The sequence below is a fragment of the Aythya fuligula genome, chromosome 2 (genome assembly GCF_009819795.1).
Source record: "Aythya fuligula isolate bAytFul2 chromosome 2, bAytFul2.pri, whole genome shotgun sequence".
In the NCBI taxonomy this organism is placed as follows: Eukaryota; Metazoa; Chordata; class Aves; order Anseriformes; family Anatidae; genus Aythya; species Aythya fuligula.
The window spans coordinates 561,128-578,956 of record NC_045560.1 but is presented as its reverse complement, the minus strand read 5'-3'; the positions used below and the strand labels follow the sequence as shown (position 1 = coordinate 578,956).

Sequence of the window (17,829 nt, the reverse complement as noted above, 5' to 3'; positions counted from 1 at the left end):
AAGGCCAGGCTGGATGGGGCCTTGGCCAACCTCATCTGGGGGGAGGCAGCCTTGTCTGTTTCAGGGGGGGTAGAGTTGGATGATCTTTAAGGTCCCTCCCAACCCCAACCATTCTATGACTCTATGATCCTTCACCTGGTGTGCAATAAGCCAATTCGCATGCACTCAGGAGAGATATTGCTTTTATTCAGGCCTCAGAGCTCGGTGCAGTTTCCACAGATCAAGCACAGCTGATGTCAACTTCCTGGCTCCATGGAGACATTAAATTCATGACTATTCAGCGATCTAATACAAATTCATTCTAATCTACCTCAGTTTTGTGCTCATGCGGCATCATTCTTAATGGCTCCTTTTCAGGCCCTTCTGTGCATGCCTTCCTTTCTGTGGGGGTCCTTGGTGGTGTTCCTGATGAAGCACCCTAACCCCTTTTATCTATTGATGGTGTGATAAAAATCTCAATAATTTTCTTAGACGGGACCTTCCATGAAGCTATTTTAATCGCGATTGCAATGGTGGGCATTCTTGTGAGGAAAATCTCAAATAATTTTCTTCAGACAGGATGTTCTGTGAAGCTATTTTGTTCACGATTGCAGTGGCAGGCGTCCTGCTAGTTAGGAGCGCATTATAGTAAACACATCATAACCTTTTATTCCCTATTACCCGACACCTCATTGCCTCCCCTGTTTCCTCATTCTCTGAGTACTACAGGTTCACAAGCTACTCGACACTCCTTTATATGATACGTGTACAATTTTTCTTTCTTTCAACCCTTTAATTTCTCCCTTTTCCTTTTTTTTTTTTTTTTTCTTTTGTTTTAAGAACCTGTGATCTTTATTTTACTATTCACACACTGCTCATCCTGTTTTTCTCAAGCTTCCACCTCATTTTGAAACAGAGATGCTTTCTACTGTTCACTTACCTACATGTGCTTAGCATTTCTCCTTATTATGACGCACTTCTATACCATATAGGTACAATTTTATTTGACCAGCCATTGATTTATCCTTTTCCTTTTTTTTTTTTTTCTTTTTTTTTCTTCTCTTGTGATTAGAGGGCCTGTGATTCTTGTTTTTACTTATTTTGTACTACTCCTCCCATTTTTCATAGCTTTGTTTCTTATGTTGGGACAGTGGGACCTTCCCCTTATCTGCTTAACTAGTGCTATGCTGCTGCAATGGCTGCACAATCACATTTGAATATGCAAGGTTAGTGGATATTCCAGTGCAAAAACAACTTCTATTGCAAAAATACAACCTTGATTCTCAAAATGTTCACATCACCGAAGCACAACCTGAGGCTACTTGCTATTGGCAACTTTCCTTGGTTTCTTCCAGAAGGAGCATTCTGTAGCTGATCAAAGGGAGCCTAAGTTAAAAGAAAAACATATTTTTTTTTCCCGTACTACATATATGACAATTGATTAAGGGGAAGCTCAATAAAAATAGACAATTGCTCTTCTTTTCCAAGGAAGAGTTGGTTCCATTGCACCAGGACAAGGAGTCATCTGCAAGACGGGCAGAGGCTGGGAGCTGGGGCTGCTCAGCCTGGGGAAGGGGGCTCGGGGGTTCCCGTCTGTGTGTGTGAATGCCTGGTGGGGTTCGCAGAGCCTGGACACAAGGGCATTGGCACTGCTGGAGGCACAAGGATGCCCGCTGAGACATCAGGAAAGTCTTTTTTTGCTGTGCGGGTGTCTGAGCACTGGCACAGGCTGCCCAGAGCGGTGCTGGGGTCTCCATCCCTGGAGATGTCCAACACCCAGTGGACACGGTCCTGGGCAGCTGGAGCGGTGTCCAGAGGTGCCTCCAGCCCCAGGTGTTCAGTGGCTCTGTGGTACTGGGATTCATCGCTCCCACCAAATAAGAAAAATAATGACACCAACCGCAATGGCAAGGAGAATCATCCCACAAATCACAATAGGTCTCCTGTAAGACAGACTGAAAAACCCAATACTTTTCCTGCCTGCTCTGTACATCTCCATGTGATACTCCACCTGCTCTTCTGTTAAATTGGGCTCCAGGTACATCTCATTGCTGTAGTACCTGTCCCCATTCACCCGCACCATGCAGCGGACCATCCCCATCAGCTCCGCGACCTGCTAGTCCCGTTCGGCTCCATCTGCCTGGTTCTTGAAGCCACAGTACCTGTTCCCGCATCTCTCGATCAGCTCGCGGAGAGCCCTGTTTTTGGAATACTTCACATAATCGTGCAGAGACCCCCCCACGAGCTCTTCCGCACGGGTGAATATGACAATCGTGTGCCCCAGAACATCAGCTCCAAAGATGTCCTGCAGTCTCTCTGCGGCCTCCTCGTCCTCCTGGGTGAATCGGCCCAGCTGGGTCACCAGCAGCAGCGCGTGGGGGCCCGGGGAGGACAGCCTGATGCACTGGATAATTTCTTGGTGCACCTCACTGCTGGCACCTTCGGGGTTGAAAATGTCGGCCGTGTCAACCACCGTGAAGTCCTCGCCGTCCCAGTGCCCCTGTGCACTCGCACAGCTCACGGTCACTGGCTGGGTGGACAGCTTGGACTCAAAGACGCATTCCCCGAGGATGGTGTTCCCCATGGCGCTTTTCCCCCCACCAGCCTTCCCAGCCAGGATCAGCCTCATCTCCAAGGCCCCACTGACCCCGGGCTGCATGTACACACGACGGACGGCCACGGTCACGCTGCGGAGAAAAAAGCAGACACCCAGGGCTCCGTCAGCAGGCACCCAGATGCTGGGAGCATCACTGACAGCAGAAGGGATTTTCACTAAAAGCGGCGATGGTTCTGAAGCCTCACTGCTGGCAACTGGAGGCTGCGGGGCTCTGTGTGCCCCCGCTGTGTGAAGGGCTCGTGGGCTGCAGCTGGGTCAGGCTGCAGTGGCACTGCGACAGACGGGGTCCCATGGATCGCACTGCCGCGTGTGCAGCCACAGCAGTGCATGGACAGCAGCAAGGAACAGAAATTCAAAATAAAAGCTGGAAAAGCGAGGTGCTGCGGGGAAACAGAGCCACTGGTCTGTTTCCTCAGTCTCAGCCTCAGTCTGCACAGGATTACAGACACAGGGGAAGGCAGCGGGGTGGCAGGGACCCTCAGGTGGTGGCAGGAACCCTTGGGGTGGTGACATTCGTGCAGCTGCGGCCCAGCTTGGGGCTGAGCACGGTGCCCAGGGACTCCCCTGGGCTGGGGCCGGGGCCACACAGAGCATGGGGAGTGAGGAGTGGGGAGAAGGGAAAGAGAGAGGAGGGGACAGCGGGAAGAGCCACTTCCCACTGCCCCGCTGCCCTGTGCCAGGTCCCCAGGCCCCCTCGGAGCCCTCCCCGCCGGCACGGAGCCTCACAGCCCCTGGCCTCTGTCGCGTTAAGGGGTGTAGCTGATTAACCGTTACGGGCCCGGTCAGATTCAGGTTACTGAACCAGTCGGACATTCACCAAAAACACATTAACCGTCTGGGGGTCCAGTCAGACATTCACCAAAAACGCATTAACCATCTGGGGGTCCGTTCGGAGATTCACCAAAAATGCATTAACCGCCTGGGGGTCTGGTTAGATTCAGAACACTGAACTATCACGGATAACCACCCTCACCCTCGTTGCACTCAATGAGAGTTATCACAATGCAATCAAGTATGGTTTATTACAGCAACAGATAATCAGGTTCTTTTGGATTGCCGGCGATAGTGACTGTCTGCAAAAGCAAGTTAGTATGCATAAAATACACAGGTGTTATAGGTGTTATAGGTGTTATAGATGTTACAGGTGTTACAGGTGTTATAGATGTTATAGATGTTATAGATGTTACAGATGTTATAGATGTTGCAGGTGTTACAGATGTTATAGATGTTACAGGTGTTACAGGTGTTTACAGATGTTACAGGTGCGCAGCCTAGAAATAAACGCGTTAAAAGGATCAAAGACTCTATAGAGGTTTATAAGCAAGTATTCAGATCTCACCCAAAGGCGTCCCAATGGGGGGGGAAGAGAGGCTCAGCCCGTCGACTGATCCCAAGAGTCAGGAGGTCCTAAGGATGTTGTCCTCGGGATGGTATCTCCCCTGACGGTGGTATCTTCCCTAACATCCCCTTTCTCTTGGGCCAATTTATATTATTTTCTATCTTTTAGGTGGAGCTTGAGTGGCTCTAGTCAAGCATATCTTAGTTATGATTGGTGTAAAGTTTTCCCGTCTCCGTTTAAAGTAATAGGCTCCGAGGAATTCAAAGCGCATGCTCAGTGAGGGGTGGTCGCACCTTGGAGGCGGGTAGCTTTTGGGATGGAGGTGTGTTTTGGTATTATAATGATATTATAATGAGCAAAAAGTACACTAGGGTACAGCATTTGTCAAAACATGACAGGTCTTTGGCTTAGGGTGGCAAAAAGTGCAGCTTTGTGCACAAGAACAATCGAGGTCCCATCTGATTACAGAGCCTAGCCGTGGTGTCTCCACTCCACTCTATGCTCCGTGCTGTTCCTTAGAGCTAGCACACCAAGTTTCCCCAGCGCGATAGCATCTAAGGCTGGGAGCCTAGGGAACGCTCTGATAAAGCAGTTATGCCCTACCCTGAAAGCCTCTTCAATGCTGTACCTTTTCCTTAAAAATGTGAATGTTAGTTTTATTTTCCTAGTTACTTCAGGCATTTACACCACAGCCTCCCTCCCGTACCTTCCTGCACGTCCTGCGCTGGCGTTCGCCTTGTCCCCGCGGGACGCTCACAGCCACCAAGAACTGACAGCGGTGATGGCCGGTGTCAGCCTGGAGAACTGTGCTCATGCCACAAGGGCAGCACCGGCTCCTCCCAAACCAGCCCCCAGCTTGGTTTCGATTCTGTGCAGCACTGGAGTTGCGGGCAACTCTAACGCTACTTCCTGTAATTCCTGTAATTCCTCCAGAAACAATCCGGCCTCAGAATTATTTAACTCCCGCGATGATCTGTGCTTAGTTTCCAAGCAGTTTCTCCTGCTGCTGGTGGGACTGGAGGCAGAGCCCTGACAGAAGAAGGGGCAGGAGACGAGGCAGCTGCAGCCTGCACCGCGGTCAGGGGCTAGGATTTCCCGAGGCTGCCTCTCCTCTTCCCACTCCTTAGGCTGTGCTGTGCCAGGCTCAGGGCAGACAGGGCAGCAGCCGTTGGTTACAGCCGGAGGCACAGCACAGGGTGCAAAGTCCTGCCCCAAAACCTCGCTATCTGTGTGCCTGAGCCAGCTTTGGCCCTGCTGGGGCCGTGCAGGGCAGGCCGAGGGCCTGGGGTGATCCAGCACAGAATCCAGTGGGTGTTTTTTGCTCAGCACGCGACTTCTTGTAAATGGAGTGCTTCAGCCCGGCCGTTTGAGCACTCTGTGCATTCCTGGGCTGCTGGAGAGCTGCAGAATGCACTTCTACTTTCTTTTTCTGCCTTCATGCTGCTCCTGATGGTCCCAGGGGACCGCTGCTGGGGCCTTGGGGCCGTGGGCTGCCCACACCGTGGTGTCGAGGCCTGGCGGGGAAGCCGGAGCTAGTCTTGGGGCTAGGGGGGCACACCGACAGCTGTCTGACACCGAGCCCAGACGAGCTGCTCCCGGCTCTGCACAGGCTGCATTAGAGTTGAAGCTGCCCAGCAGCATGGGGGACAATAAGAAAGGCTTTTTGAAGTAGATTAATGGGAAAAGGAGGAGCAGAGCAAACGTTGGTCTGATAGATGATGAGCACGGTCGCCTCACAATGAGGGACATATTCAAAGCAGAGACATTGAACGCATTTTTCACCTCTGCCTCTGTCTTGAACACCAATGATGGGCTCTGAGGCCCCAGCTACCCACAGCTGGGGGATGGTGAGAGCCAGCATGACAAACTCCCAGTTAACCCTCAACCTGTGCAGACTGGCTGCTCCACCTGGATGCGTACAAGCCAATGGGGCCTGATGGGATTCGTCCCAGAGTACTCTGAGAACTAGCTGGTGTCAGCTAGATCATTGTCATTGCCATTCAACAATATGAAGTTTAACAAGAGCAAGTGTCGGATTCTGCACCTGGGAAAGGGCAACAGAGCAACCCTGGTTATACAGACTGGGGGACGAGACGCTGGAGAGCAGCCAGAAGAAAGGATTCTGGGGGTTTGGATCGACAGCAAACTGAGCATAAGCCAGCAGCGTGCCTTGGTGGCCAAGAGGGCCAACCGTATCCTGGGCTGCATCAAGGACAGCACTGTAGGTCAAAGGATGTGATCGTCCTGCTCTGCTCTGCGCTGGTGCGGCCCCACCTCAAGTACTGAGTGCAGCTCTGAGCACCACAGTACAAGAAAGATAAAAAACTGTTAGAGAGCGTCCGAAGAAGGGCAACAAAGGTGGTGAAGGGTCTAGAGGGGAAGACATATGAGGAGCGGCTGAAGTTGCTTGGATTGTTCAGCATGGAGAAGAGACGAGGGGAGGCCTCATGGTGGCCTGCAACTCCCTCACGAGGGGAGCGGAGGGGCAGGCGCTGAGCTCTGCTTTCTGGGGACAGCGACAGGACCCGAGGGAACGGCATGGAGCTGGGACAGGGGAGGGTCAGGCTGGGGGTTAGGGAAAGGGTCTGCACCCAGAGGTGGTCGGGCACTGGGACAGGCTGCCCAGGGGCATGGGCACGGCCCCGAGATTGATGGAGCTCAAGGAGCGTTTGGACACCGCTGTCACACACAGGGGCTGGTCCTTTGGGGACCCAGGAGTTGGACTCGATGATCCTTGTGGGTCCCTTCTAGCTCAGATATTCGATCATTCCATGTTATTAAGTAATCAGCATGCTTTTCATGTCTGAGAGTCATAAATTAACACAACAGTTTGGGTTAAAGTTCAGTATGTAATCAGAATGTGCATCACATCTAGGAGTCTTAGAGTTGACTTTGTCAATTGTCCTTAAGGACCAACTGGAATCAAAACATTGACATATACGTATACATTCACACATACATGCATAAATATATCTATACGTTTATAGACCATTTCTGGGATGGTAAATATCAAGGTCTGCCAGGTGCAGATAGGAAAGCAACCCCTTCCTCCCCCTCAGGGAGGAATTGCAAGTCCTGAAGTCAGAACAAGGGGTGTCCGGGAGGCGTTGGACCTGACTGAGCAAAAGCTTATCAGTAAACAAGGCGCGCATACTGGTTATGTACCGAGAGTGAAACCAAACTGCCAAGTTAATGTACAACTCACGGATGTGAAGCACTTACCAGTTACTTGCTTTGCAAATCACCATGAAAAAGGTTTTGGGTTTCGATCTTTTAAAGGGATGGCCTCTACACCAGATCCCTGGGTGGCTGCAGGAGAAAGCAGCACCCTCCCCATGAGGCTCCTGCAGCACCCAGGCACACGCGTGCCCTGGGCCACCTTGAAACCCTCCCGGCAGCACAGAGTTTCGCCACCTCTGCCATGTCTTCAAGCAGCTTCCACGCTGCCCTCACCAGTGTGGCTGCGCTGCAGCAGAGGCAGTGTCCCCGTGGAACCCTTGCAGCCACCACAAAGTGGCAGTGGCATTGGCAGTGGTGTTGGTGGCGGCGTTGGCACTGGCAGCCTGGAGCATGGCCCTCATGGCATTAGGGGGGCATACAAGGCGCAGGCAGCACCAGCTCCTCCCATGGGGACATCCGGCAGGGCTTGGCAAAGGGCACGGAGAACCCCGTGGATCCCAATAGCAGCCCCCACCTGTCCAGACCCCCCTGCTGCGACACTGTGCTGCTGCAGCAGCATTCCCAGAGACAGAGGCTGTGGCTGCTGGCACCACTGTGCCCAGCACTGGTGCAGGCACAGGAGAGCATTCAGCCTCCTGGCACGGACACTTGGCAGCCTACAAATACCCACGCACCAGCCCAGATCTTGGTTTCGATCCTGTGCAGCTCTGGAGGTGTGACTTTGGGGTTAGTTGTCCACTTCGCTGTCTGCATTTCAGCATTAGCCTCGCAGTGCTGCTCTGCTTCTAACCCAGCGTGCTTCCCCGGGCCCCCTTGCCTGTGCTCCAGTGTTTGAATGCAAAAATTGGCTGGAAATGAGAAGTGTGGCAGAGGAGCGGAGCAGGCGCAGCCTTGGCTTGTTCTTGTGGCAACCCCCCTACCCACAGCACTGCTGCTGCTCTTAACACAGCAACAGACACGCCCCGGGTGGAGGTGCTCACAGGGCCTGCATTTTGCCGTAATCCTAAGGTTAAATGCTCATTTTCTTGCCATTCTAAGCAAGCGGTGCAGAATTATTACAGGGCTGCTTGCATTTCAAGCCTTCTTCCAGGTCAGCAGAAGTATTCTGTACCTCTGTGGCAATGTGTTGGGGCCCTCAGAGTCTCCAGCAGTTTGTGGCACACAGCCCCCAACCCCTCCAACACACTTCTTCTGCCCCTTCCCTTTGAGGAGCAGCTGAGGGAGCTGGAGTTGCTCAGCCTGGAGAAGAAGAGGCTCAGGGGCAACCTTATCGTTCTCTACAGGTTCCTTAAAGGAGTCTGTAGCGAGATGGGGTTGGTCTGTTCTCCCACGTGCCTGGTGACAGGATGAGGGGGAAGGGGCTAAAGTTGTACCAGGGGTGCTTTAGGTTGGCTATTAGGAAGAACTTCTTTACCGAGAGGGTTGTGAGGCATTGGGATGGGCTGCCCAGGGAAGTGGTGGAGTCACCGTCCCTGGAGGTGTTTAAAAGTCGTTTAGATGTAGAGCTCAGTGATACGGTTTAGGGGAGGACTGGTTAGTGGTAGATGAGAGGATGGACTGGGTGATCCTGGAGGGCTCTTCCAGTCTAGATGGTTCTGGGATTCTGTGATTCCTCTTGTCATGCAAGGGATGGGGACAGCCAGGAGTCAGCACTGGATGCCTTCAGGACACGCTGGGATGGTTTTAGGATAGCAATGATACTGCTTATGCCACTGGAGGTCACTGGTACATTTACACACACGGATACCCATACAGCGCTACCTACAACGCAGCTATTACACTAACTCTGGTATTTCCTCCAGTAACAATTCAACCTCAGAGTTATTTAATTGCAGAGATGCACGGTCTGTGTTTAGCTCTGAAGCAGTTTCTCTCGCTGTGATCGCTTGAGGAAGAGGTCAGCCTGGCGTTCTGGGATTCCTCCCCCCTCCTAGGCTGCTTTCCGCAGCCTTTCTGGGTGGGAGAAGAACCTGGGGTGAGTCAGGCAGCCCCCTCCCGAGCACTCCCCCAGCCCCATGCTCAGGACTGGCCACAGAGCTTCCCCTGCCTGCTGCACTCGCCTGGCAAGCAGTGAGACCTCGTGCCCTTGCACAGCTCATGGCCACCACCAAACACCAGCCTGGGGGGAGCTGCAGCTTGGGCCTGATCCTGAATGCACCTGGACCATTCTCCACCCTCCCAAACGGCTGTTTCAGCACTGCGGGTCACAGTGCACTGAAGGGCGCCTCTCCACACAGCAAGGCTCAGCATTTATGGGCTTTTATGGGCATTTATTAGATGAGCATTAGATGAGCATTTATTAGATGAGCTTCTGTAGACCCAGCGATCACATACAATTACTCGCATTGCCCAGCGAAGGCAGGGGCAGCACAGCCAGCGACACCAGCAGCATCCCACTGCAGAGGGACCAAGGCTGGCACCACGAACCTTCCCAAAGCCCGGAGAAGTTCCTAGAGCCCTGGCTGCCACGGGGAGGACAAGAGGCTTTGATCTCGAAAGCACTGCTCCAGGCTGACCTGTGCTCTGAGGGGGCACATCTCACAGTCCTGATGTTCCCGTTGCTTTCAGCTTGCCGTGTCTTCAGACCAGGGAGGAGAGAGTCAGCGCAGTGGTGCTGCCAGCAGGGCAGTGCAGCTCTCTGCCACCCAGCCAAGGTCTCCGGCTTGCCAGCACAACAGAGCAGCAGAGGAGAATTACACGTCGCCAGACACCCATTGCACTCTCGCAGCCTGTCAGGAGAGCAATGGCACGGGCCAAGGGAAAAGGTAGGTCAGTGACGGGACAGGAGGAAACATCAAGAGAGGAAGGAGAGAGTGATCTTCAGAGCACGGCAGGAAAGGCACAAGAGAGGAAACATCGCCCGTCTGCCCAAACCCTTGTTGGCTAGAGTATAGTACAATACTTTCCAAAAACCGTCTGTGTATATTCCTCCAGCATTTCTCGCGTGTAACACGGAGCATCTTCGTTCTTCTCTACCATCTCATCAATCATTTTAATGAGGTCTGCAACCTGCTGTTTCCTTCTCTGCTCTGTTGCTATGTTGCTGAAAGCAATGTACCTATTTCCACATTTTTTTGCAATCCCACTGAGGTGTGTGTTACTTTTCACGAAACCGTGGATATCATCTGGACTCACAAGATTTTCTGCTCGGGTGAATAACAGGATCATGTACTTCTGTGCTTCGGTATTGAAAATCTTTGTCACCCACTCAGCCACTTCCACCTCTTCTTTACTGACGCAGACCAGTTGCATCACCAGGATGATAGCATGCACCCCTCCATAAAAGTGACGAAGAGCATTTCCAATCAGTTCAGCTGTTTCCTTATTGTCTCTCTTGGTGTCAAAAAGGCCAGGAGTATCGACAACAACAATTTCTCTTCCACGGAATGAGGCACTCTCTGCACTGTAGCTCCTGGTCCCTGAAGATGGTGACACCATAGATTTAAATGCTTTCTTCCCAAGGATGGTGTTCCCTGTCGCACTCTTCCCACTTCCAGTTTTGCCCACGAGCAGGACATTCAGCTTGGGTCCTGGGGGAACAACCAGAGACACGTGTCTGAACCCCACAGCCCTGTGGTGCCAGGACATCCCCTGCATGCCACGCTCCCAGGGGTGAGAAGGAAAGGGTTTTTACTGCAAAAACACAGGAATTAGGGTTAGCGGCCCCAGCAGTGGTCCCCAGGGACCATCAGGAGCAACACGAGGGACCCCAGGGGAGTATGGACAAGGTTGCCTCAGAAGGCCAGCACCCAGACCTCTTCCAAAGGCAGAAAGAGAAAGTAGAAGTGCATGCGGCAGCTCCCCAGCAGCCCAGGAATGCACAGAGTGCTCAAACGGCCGGGCTGAAGCACTCCCTTTACAAGAAGTCACGTGCTGAGCAAAAAACACCCACTGGATTCTGTGCTGGATCACCCCAGGCCCTCCGCCTGCCCTGCACAGCCCCAGCAGGGCCAAAGCTGGCTCAGGCACACAGATAGCGAGGTTTTGGGGCAGGACTTTGCACCCTGCGCTGTGCCTCCGGCTGTAACCAATGGCTGATGCCCCGTCTGCCCTGAGCCTGGCACAGCACAGCCTAAGGAGTGGGAAGAGGAGAGGCAGCCTCGGGAAATCCTCAAGCCCGTGGCCTCCCCAGAGGGCCCGTGCACCACGTGCACAAGCATGCGTGAGGCTGCACGAGGACGCAAACCCAGCCTCACCCTCAGCAGTACTGCACCCGGCTGACTGAATGAGGAGGCTGCTAAAGGAGAAGGCTGTTTGCACCAGGGGAGTTTTAGGTTGGATGTTAGGAAGAACTTCTTTACCGAAAGGGTTGTTCGACATTGGAACAGGCTGCCCAAGGAAGTGCTGGAGTCACCATCCCTGGAAGTCTTTAAAAGACGTTTAGATGTAGAGCTTAGGGATATGGGTTAGTGGGAACTGTTAGTGTCACATCAGAGGTTGCACTCAATGATCTTGAGGTCTCTTCCAACCTAGAAATTCTGTGAAATTCTGCTGTGGGGAGACCTCACAGCAGCCCTCAGTGCCTGCAGGGGCTGCAGGAGGGCTGGGAGGGACTCTTGGGCAGGGGGTGTAGGGATAGGACACGGGGTGATGGCTCTAAGGTAGAAGAGGGTGGGTTTGGGTTAGATCCGAGGCAGAAATTCTTTACTATGAGGGTGGTGATGCCTGGCGCAGGCTGCCCCCAGGAGCTGTGGGTGCCCCATCCCTGGCAGTGCCCAAGGCCAGGCTGGATGGGGCTGGGGGCAGCCACTCAGTGGCTTTGTGACCATGGGACTCTAAGCTCGGCCAGGCTCTGGCTGCCTGCATGCAGTGGGTAAGGAGCTCACCTTCCATCTTAGCATCTTCCATTTTGAGCCCACTCCGAGGGGAAGCCTGAAACAAGAATAAGGGATTTTGAGCGAGGTTTGCCAAAGTCTCCCATGCTCCCCCCACAGGGGTAACAAGGCCGATGATGGTCACCAGGCTGTCGGGTCGCTAACACACCCAGTGTGTGCGTGCTGCCTGCTGTGTGTGCCTGCAGGAAGTGGTTGTATAGCCGAGGGTAAACGCACACACGCACCCACAAGATGGCTGCGCACCCCATGAGGCAGGGAGCAGCGTTTGGCAGCCCCGCACCCCATGCCAAGGGCAGGGCACATTTCTGCCAGCCCCGCACAGCCCAGGAGCAGGGGCCGCAGGGGCAGGAGAACGTGGCTGGGCCTCGCTGCACCGTGGTGGCAGATGGGGACAGCCCGGGCAAGGGCTGCTCCTCCTCAGCTTGGGAGGGGGTCCCGACGCCTTGGGGAACGAGGAGCTGGCAGGGGAACTCAGCTCGGTCACTGGCAGCCCTTGCAGTGCTTTGGGAAACCTGCTGAGCTCTCAGAGGACGTGCACGGCCACCAACTGGAGCAGGAGCCTCTCCCCAGAATCGCCGTCAGTTCAGTGCCCTCATCTGGCACCTGAACCTCCAGCCCTGAGCCTGAGCGGTGTGCGGGGTCTGTCCCAGCCCCGAGCGGTGTGCGGGGTCCGTCGGCATCACGGTAAAAAACAGATGTGCAGTGAAACAACTAGAACCCGTGTCAGCTGGGAAATTCCACAACAGAACCGGCGTGTAGAACAAACCACAGCTAAAAAAAAATGCTGGTACTGGTACTACATTTTAACACCCCCAAGAAGACTGTTCTGTCCACAAAACAAGCAAAAAATTAAGAATGGCTTCAGTAATCAGAAAGGATGTGACAGGTTCATATGGTATGCTTAGGGGGAAATATATTTAAAAGCTTGATTGTAACTTAAATGAGTCAATTTCTTCCTAGAAACTTTAAGGCAGGTCAGAGAACTTTTTCACCCTTTTGATATTCCTATGGTGCAGACACCCTTGTGAAGTCAACGCTCCTGCGAGGACCCAGCGAGTGCTACCAGAACAGACACTCCTGAAGACAAGGAGTTTGTTAAATCACCCTTACAGAAATGCAATCAGGATTTCCATTCTCCAGGGACTTTCTGTTCTCACTTGGAAACAAATACTGGCTGAACTTTACTTAAGGAAGTAATAACCCCCTCCCTGAAAGCAGGCATTACAACCTTTTTTTCTTTGCTCTCCCTGGAATGACAGTAGCAGCATTTCAGACAACTCACCAGAGGCACCTGTGCGCTTTTGTCCCCGCGTCTGAACTTTGCAGCTTCTGATGGTGACAGGTCTTCTTCTGTAGGTGCACTGGCTGAAGTGTGGCAGCTGCCTGTGAAGTTTGGCAGCATTTAGTGGGAGCGGGAGTAGGAGGGGATTTTGGTGACATGCAAACCAGCTCTGTTGAACAAATGACCGTGTACGAGCCGGTTAGGAGCTAGATCATGTGCAAAGTCATTGGTCGCCAAGAACAGAAACAGAAAGTTTCTGAACTGAGCAAGTAAGGCAAAAAAGCTCCTCCCGATGAAGGGCGTTTTAGTTTGAGTACTTCTCGCCACCGCTCCTTTCTCACAAACAATCCGTCCGCGCTGTCTTCCTCCCCCAGACAAGAGCAGGGCTCATCAGGCTCAGGAGGCTTTTCCTGGAGCCAGGCTGGGTGTTATAAATGAAGTCTCAACTCTGAATTTAGTAACGTAAAAGAATATTTATAAAAGGCAAGTAAACTGCACTGGGTGCGCGGGGAGTCTGTGCTCTACCAACACGCACACACGAACATCAAACATTCTAAATACATGTATACAGAACGTTGCTTTACATAATAACCCGAGTATGCCTATACATACATACAATCAGGATAGGTAACCAAGTAAACAATCCTTTAAGTTCCATAACTTAAGAGTCTCCATTTTCCGTTCCTTTTGAACAATGTCTTGCTTTAAGTTGTCTCCTTTTCAAGGCCAATAGGCCTGGGTTAAAAGGCACGTCCAGGTCAACAGGGGACGTAACAGCAAAGGCCTTCGATGGCTGTAGCAGCAGAGGGGCCCATGGTAATGGCGTAGCAGTCGGATCAGTAAAGGAGCCCGCAGCTCCCTCACTACCTGGCAAGCCACACGTTTCTGACTGTGGCTCCACATGGCTCTTTAAGGCCTCAGAGATTGCTCACCAGGTGCCGAGCAATCCCACCGCAACCTTGTCATTTTTAGTTGCAGAGTCCCACACCTTCACCTCAGTCTGGTCCCATATTTCAGGCTCATAAACTGTCCGATTGTTAATAAGGAGAATAAGCTGTAAGGCTATCAGGACAGTCTTTGTTCCTAAGGACATATGATTCCCCATAATGCACAACTGCTGACCAGCAAGAGGCAGTTGTGTGCACAGGTCCGCTTCTCTCAGCTCGAGCTTCTCTCCAGCTCCAGTGCTGCCTATTTCCAGCAACTTTCTGTACGAGCTTCTCTGAGCGGTTTGCTGAGTCTGGCCGAACCTATCTTCATGAGGCGATCAATGTGCCTGCTCCCATCCTGGTCTCCATTCTGCCAGCCTGTTCGTCTTCACTTCTTTTTTCCTGCTTCTTTATTGATGTAACTTCATGTTGCCTTCTTTTTTTTTTTTATCTTGAGGGCAGGCTCCCCTCTTCTACCCTTCTCTCCACAGCAGTTCTTTTCCAAACAACTTTTCATTGGTCAGACAACTTTGAATTTAACAACAACAGCAAACACCCAGAAACATCCACGCCTTAATGGCTGGAGAACAAGAGAACCAGCTGGAGAAAAAGAAACCCCAGACTGCATGGAGTCTCCTGAACCACCCTTCTTTGTTCCCTCTAAACTCTTTTATATTCCTTATGGCCTTGTCGTTAGGAGTCTAATGTTATCTCAACCATGAGGTTTTCCAACCCCCATGGCCACATTCCAAAATCTCCCCCTTCTGTATTAATATCAACCATTTTCTCGACACAAATTACCACTCCATATATAACAGTGTCCACAAACTGAAATGTAATGGCTCTGTTTTTAAATGTATGGGGTGGCTGCGCCTCCAGCACCAAGGGTGCTGGAAAACGCTCCCGTTGCCCACGAGAGCACATGGTGAATCCCGAGGTCCATCTAGTGGCTGCTCCTCGGAGGCAGAGCTGTGGCAATCACGATGTTGGGGACCCCTGGAAGGTGGGCATGGGGCGAGATGGGAAGAAGAACGAGCAGCCATTAAACGCCTTCCACCCCGGAGCTGGGGCTGGAGCTCTGCACTGCTGGGACGCTCCCGTCCCCTGCCACCCCCACGCAGTCGCGGTCCCATTGCGGCATGAACAACGAGCAGCCACACAGCAGGGACTGCAGGCAGACGGGGCTAGAGGTGTAAGCAGGAAACCTCTGGCCCAATTCCTGCTGCTGACGGAGGGGGAGGATGACCGGAACATTTCCACCACTTCCATCGTAACCGGATGATGCGGTAAAAACATCGCCAGGTGGGGAGATCACCACAATCCGTGTAAGCCCTACCAGAAAAGAAGTAACCAGAAAACCTGGTGGAGGAGGTAGAGGGTAGGTTGCAGGTGAGGATGGGGTGGGCAGGGATGGCGAGAAAGAGCTTTGTAATCAGCAAAACCGGCCTGAAGAGGGGCTGCCCAAAGTCTGTGCAGGCGCGCAGAGGTGTGGTGTGTGCACAGCTCCAGCCCTTTTCAGGAAATCAGCCCTAGTGCTGCTGCAGGGCAGAGGAAGCAGGGAGCCGAGCTCAGGTTACCTTTGCCTCCCGTTGCTCTGAGTTTCACTCTCTGCACTGCCCGGAGCTCAGCACATTTACGGGAAAAGCCTGTCTGGGGGACCTGCAGCCCCAGGCTCGCAGCCCCAGCGTGTTTGCAGGCGGGGCGGGCGCTCCGTGGCTCAGAGGCATCCACAGAGTGAGCAGCAAACCCCCTGCTCGCACAGCCACCTGCGGAAGAGCCCTGTGTCCTTCAGCCCGTGTCCTTCCCCTCCTCTCTGCAGCCTGCACACTCCAGAGCTCTGCCAAACTGGCCTTTCCTGTAAATGCGCTGAGCTCCCACCGCCCTATTCCAGGGAGAGGGACTAAAAGCACCACGCTGAGCAAATTCCAGGGTGCTGCTGCTGCCCCAAGCACGAGCGGCGTGGAGCAGCCCCACGCCCCGAGACTGGATGGAGTTGCTAAGCCACTGCCCATCATAGTTGAGAAGTCGTGGCCATCCGGTGAACTTCCCACTAAGTGGAAGAGGGGAAAGAAAACCCGCATTTTTAAAGAGGAAAAAGGAAGACCTGGTTAACCACAGGCCAGTCAGTCTCACCTCTATGCCTGGCAAGATCATGGAGCAGATCCGGCATATCATGCCTGACAAATCTGGTGGCCTCCCATGAAGGGGTTGCAGCACTGATGACTGGGGAAGAGCAACTGACATCATCTGCCTGGACTTGTGCAAAGCATTTGACTTTGTGCCCCCACACTGGAGGGAAGGGATGCCATCCCGAGGGATCTGGACAGGCTTGAGAAGTGGGCCTGCATGGACCTCATGAGGTTCAACGAGACCAAGTGCAAGGTCCTTAATCTGGGCTGAGGAAATTCCAAGCACAAATACAGGTTGGGTGGGGAGTGGATTGAGAGCAGCCCTGGGGAGAAGGACCTGGGGTGGTGGTGGAGGACAAGGGGGAATGGTCATAAAATAAAAGAAAATAGCTTTAGGCTAGACATTAGGAGGAATCCGGTCACTAGTGGCGTTCCCCAGGGCTCGGTGCTGGGGCCGGTCCTCTTTCATATCTTCATCGATGATCTGGACGAGGGCATCGAGTGCACCCTCAGTAAGTTTGCAGATGACACCAAGCTAGGTGCGTGTGTCGATCTACTCGAGGGTAGGAAGGCTCTGCAGGAGGATCTGGATAGGCTGCACAGATGGGCTGAGGTCAACTCATGAAGTTCAACAAGGCCAAGTGCCGGGTCCTGCACCTGGGGCGCAATAACCCCAAGCAGAGCTACAGGCTGGGAGATGAGTGGTTGGAGAGCTGCCAGGCAGAGAAGGACCTGGGAGTGATGGTGGATAGTCGGCTGAATATGAGCCAGCAGTGTGCTCAGGTGGCCAAGAAGGCCAACGGCATCCTGGCTTGTATCAGGAACAGCGTGACCAGCAGGGCTAGGGAGGTGATCATCCCCCTGTACTCAGCTCTGGTGAGGCCGCACCTCGAGTACTGTGTTCAGTTTTGGGCCCCTCGCTACAAGAAGGACATGGAGGTGCTTGAGCAGGTGCAGAGAAGGGCGACGAAGCTGGTGAGGGGCCTGGAGAACAAGTCCTACGAGGAGTGGCTGAGGGAGCTGGGCTTGTTCAGCCTGGAGAAGAGGAGGCTCAGGGGTGACCTTATCGCTCTCTACAGGTACCTTAAAGGAGGCTGTAGCGAGGTGGGGGTTGGCCTGTTCTCCCACGTGCCTGGTGACAGGACGAGGGGGAATGGGCTTAAGTTGAGCCAGGGGAGTTTTAGGTTAGATGTTAGGAAGAACTTCTTTACTGAAAGGGTTGTGAGGCACTGGAACAGGCTGCCCAGGGAAGTGGTGGAGTCACCATCCCTGGAAGTCTTCAAAAGACGTTTAGATGTAGAGCTTAGGGATATGGTTTAGTGGGGACTGTTAGTGTTAGGTCAGAGGTTGGACTCGATGATCTTGAGGTCTCTTCCAACCTAGAAATTCTGTGATTCTGTGATTCTGTGAAACGCTTCACTATCAGTGTAGTGAGGCAATGGCACAGGCTGCCCAGAGAAGCTGTGGATGCCCCATCCCTGGAGGTGATCAAGGCCAGGCTGGATGGGCCTTGGCCAACCTCATCTGGGGGGAGGCAGC

At 53.1% G+C, this 17,829-nt stretch overlaps 2 protein-coding genes across 2 annotated transcripts; both read right to left on the bottom strand.

The window, feature by feature from the left end:
* Positions 1-1,840: 1,840 nt before the first annotated feature.
* Positions 1,841-4,662, bottom strand: LOC116486359 (GTPase IMAP family member 6-like). Its single transcript, XM_032182533.1, is given in 2 exon segments — positions 1,841-2,608; positions 4,642-4,662. A coding segment is annotated over 1 exon segment (768 nt). The 5' UTR covers positions 4,642-4,662.
* Positions 4,663-9,998: 5,336 nt separating this feature from the next.
* LOC116486358 (GTPase IMAP family member 7-like) lies at positions 9,999-13,246 on the bottom strand. Its single transcript, XM_032182532.1, has 3 exons — positions 13,233-13,246; positions 11,942-11,987; positions 9,999-10,645 (listed from the first exon to the last, which is right to left on the bottom strand). The coding sequence occupies exons 2-3, from the start codon at positions 11,961-11,963 to the stop codon at positions 9,999-10,001; spliced, it is 669 nt and encodes a 222-aa protein (XP_032038423.1). The 5' UTR covers positions 11,964-11,987; positions 13,233-13,246.
* Positions 13,247-17,829: the final 4,583 nt, after the last annotated feature.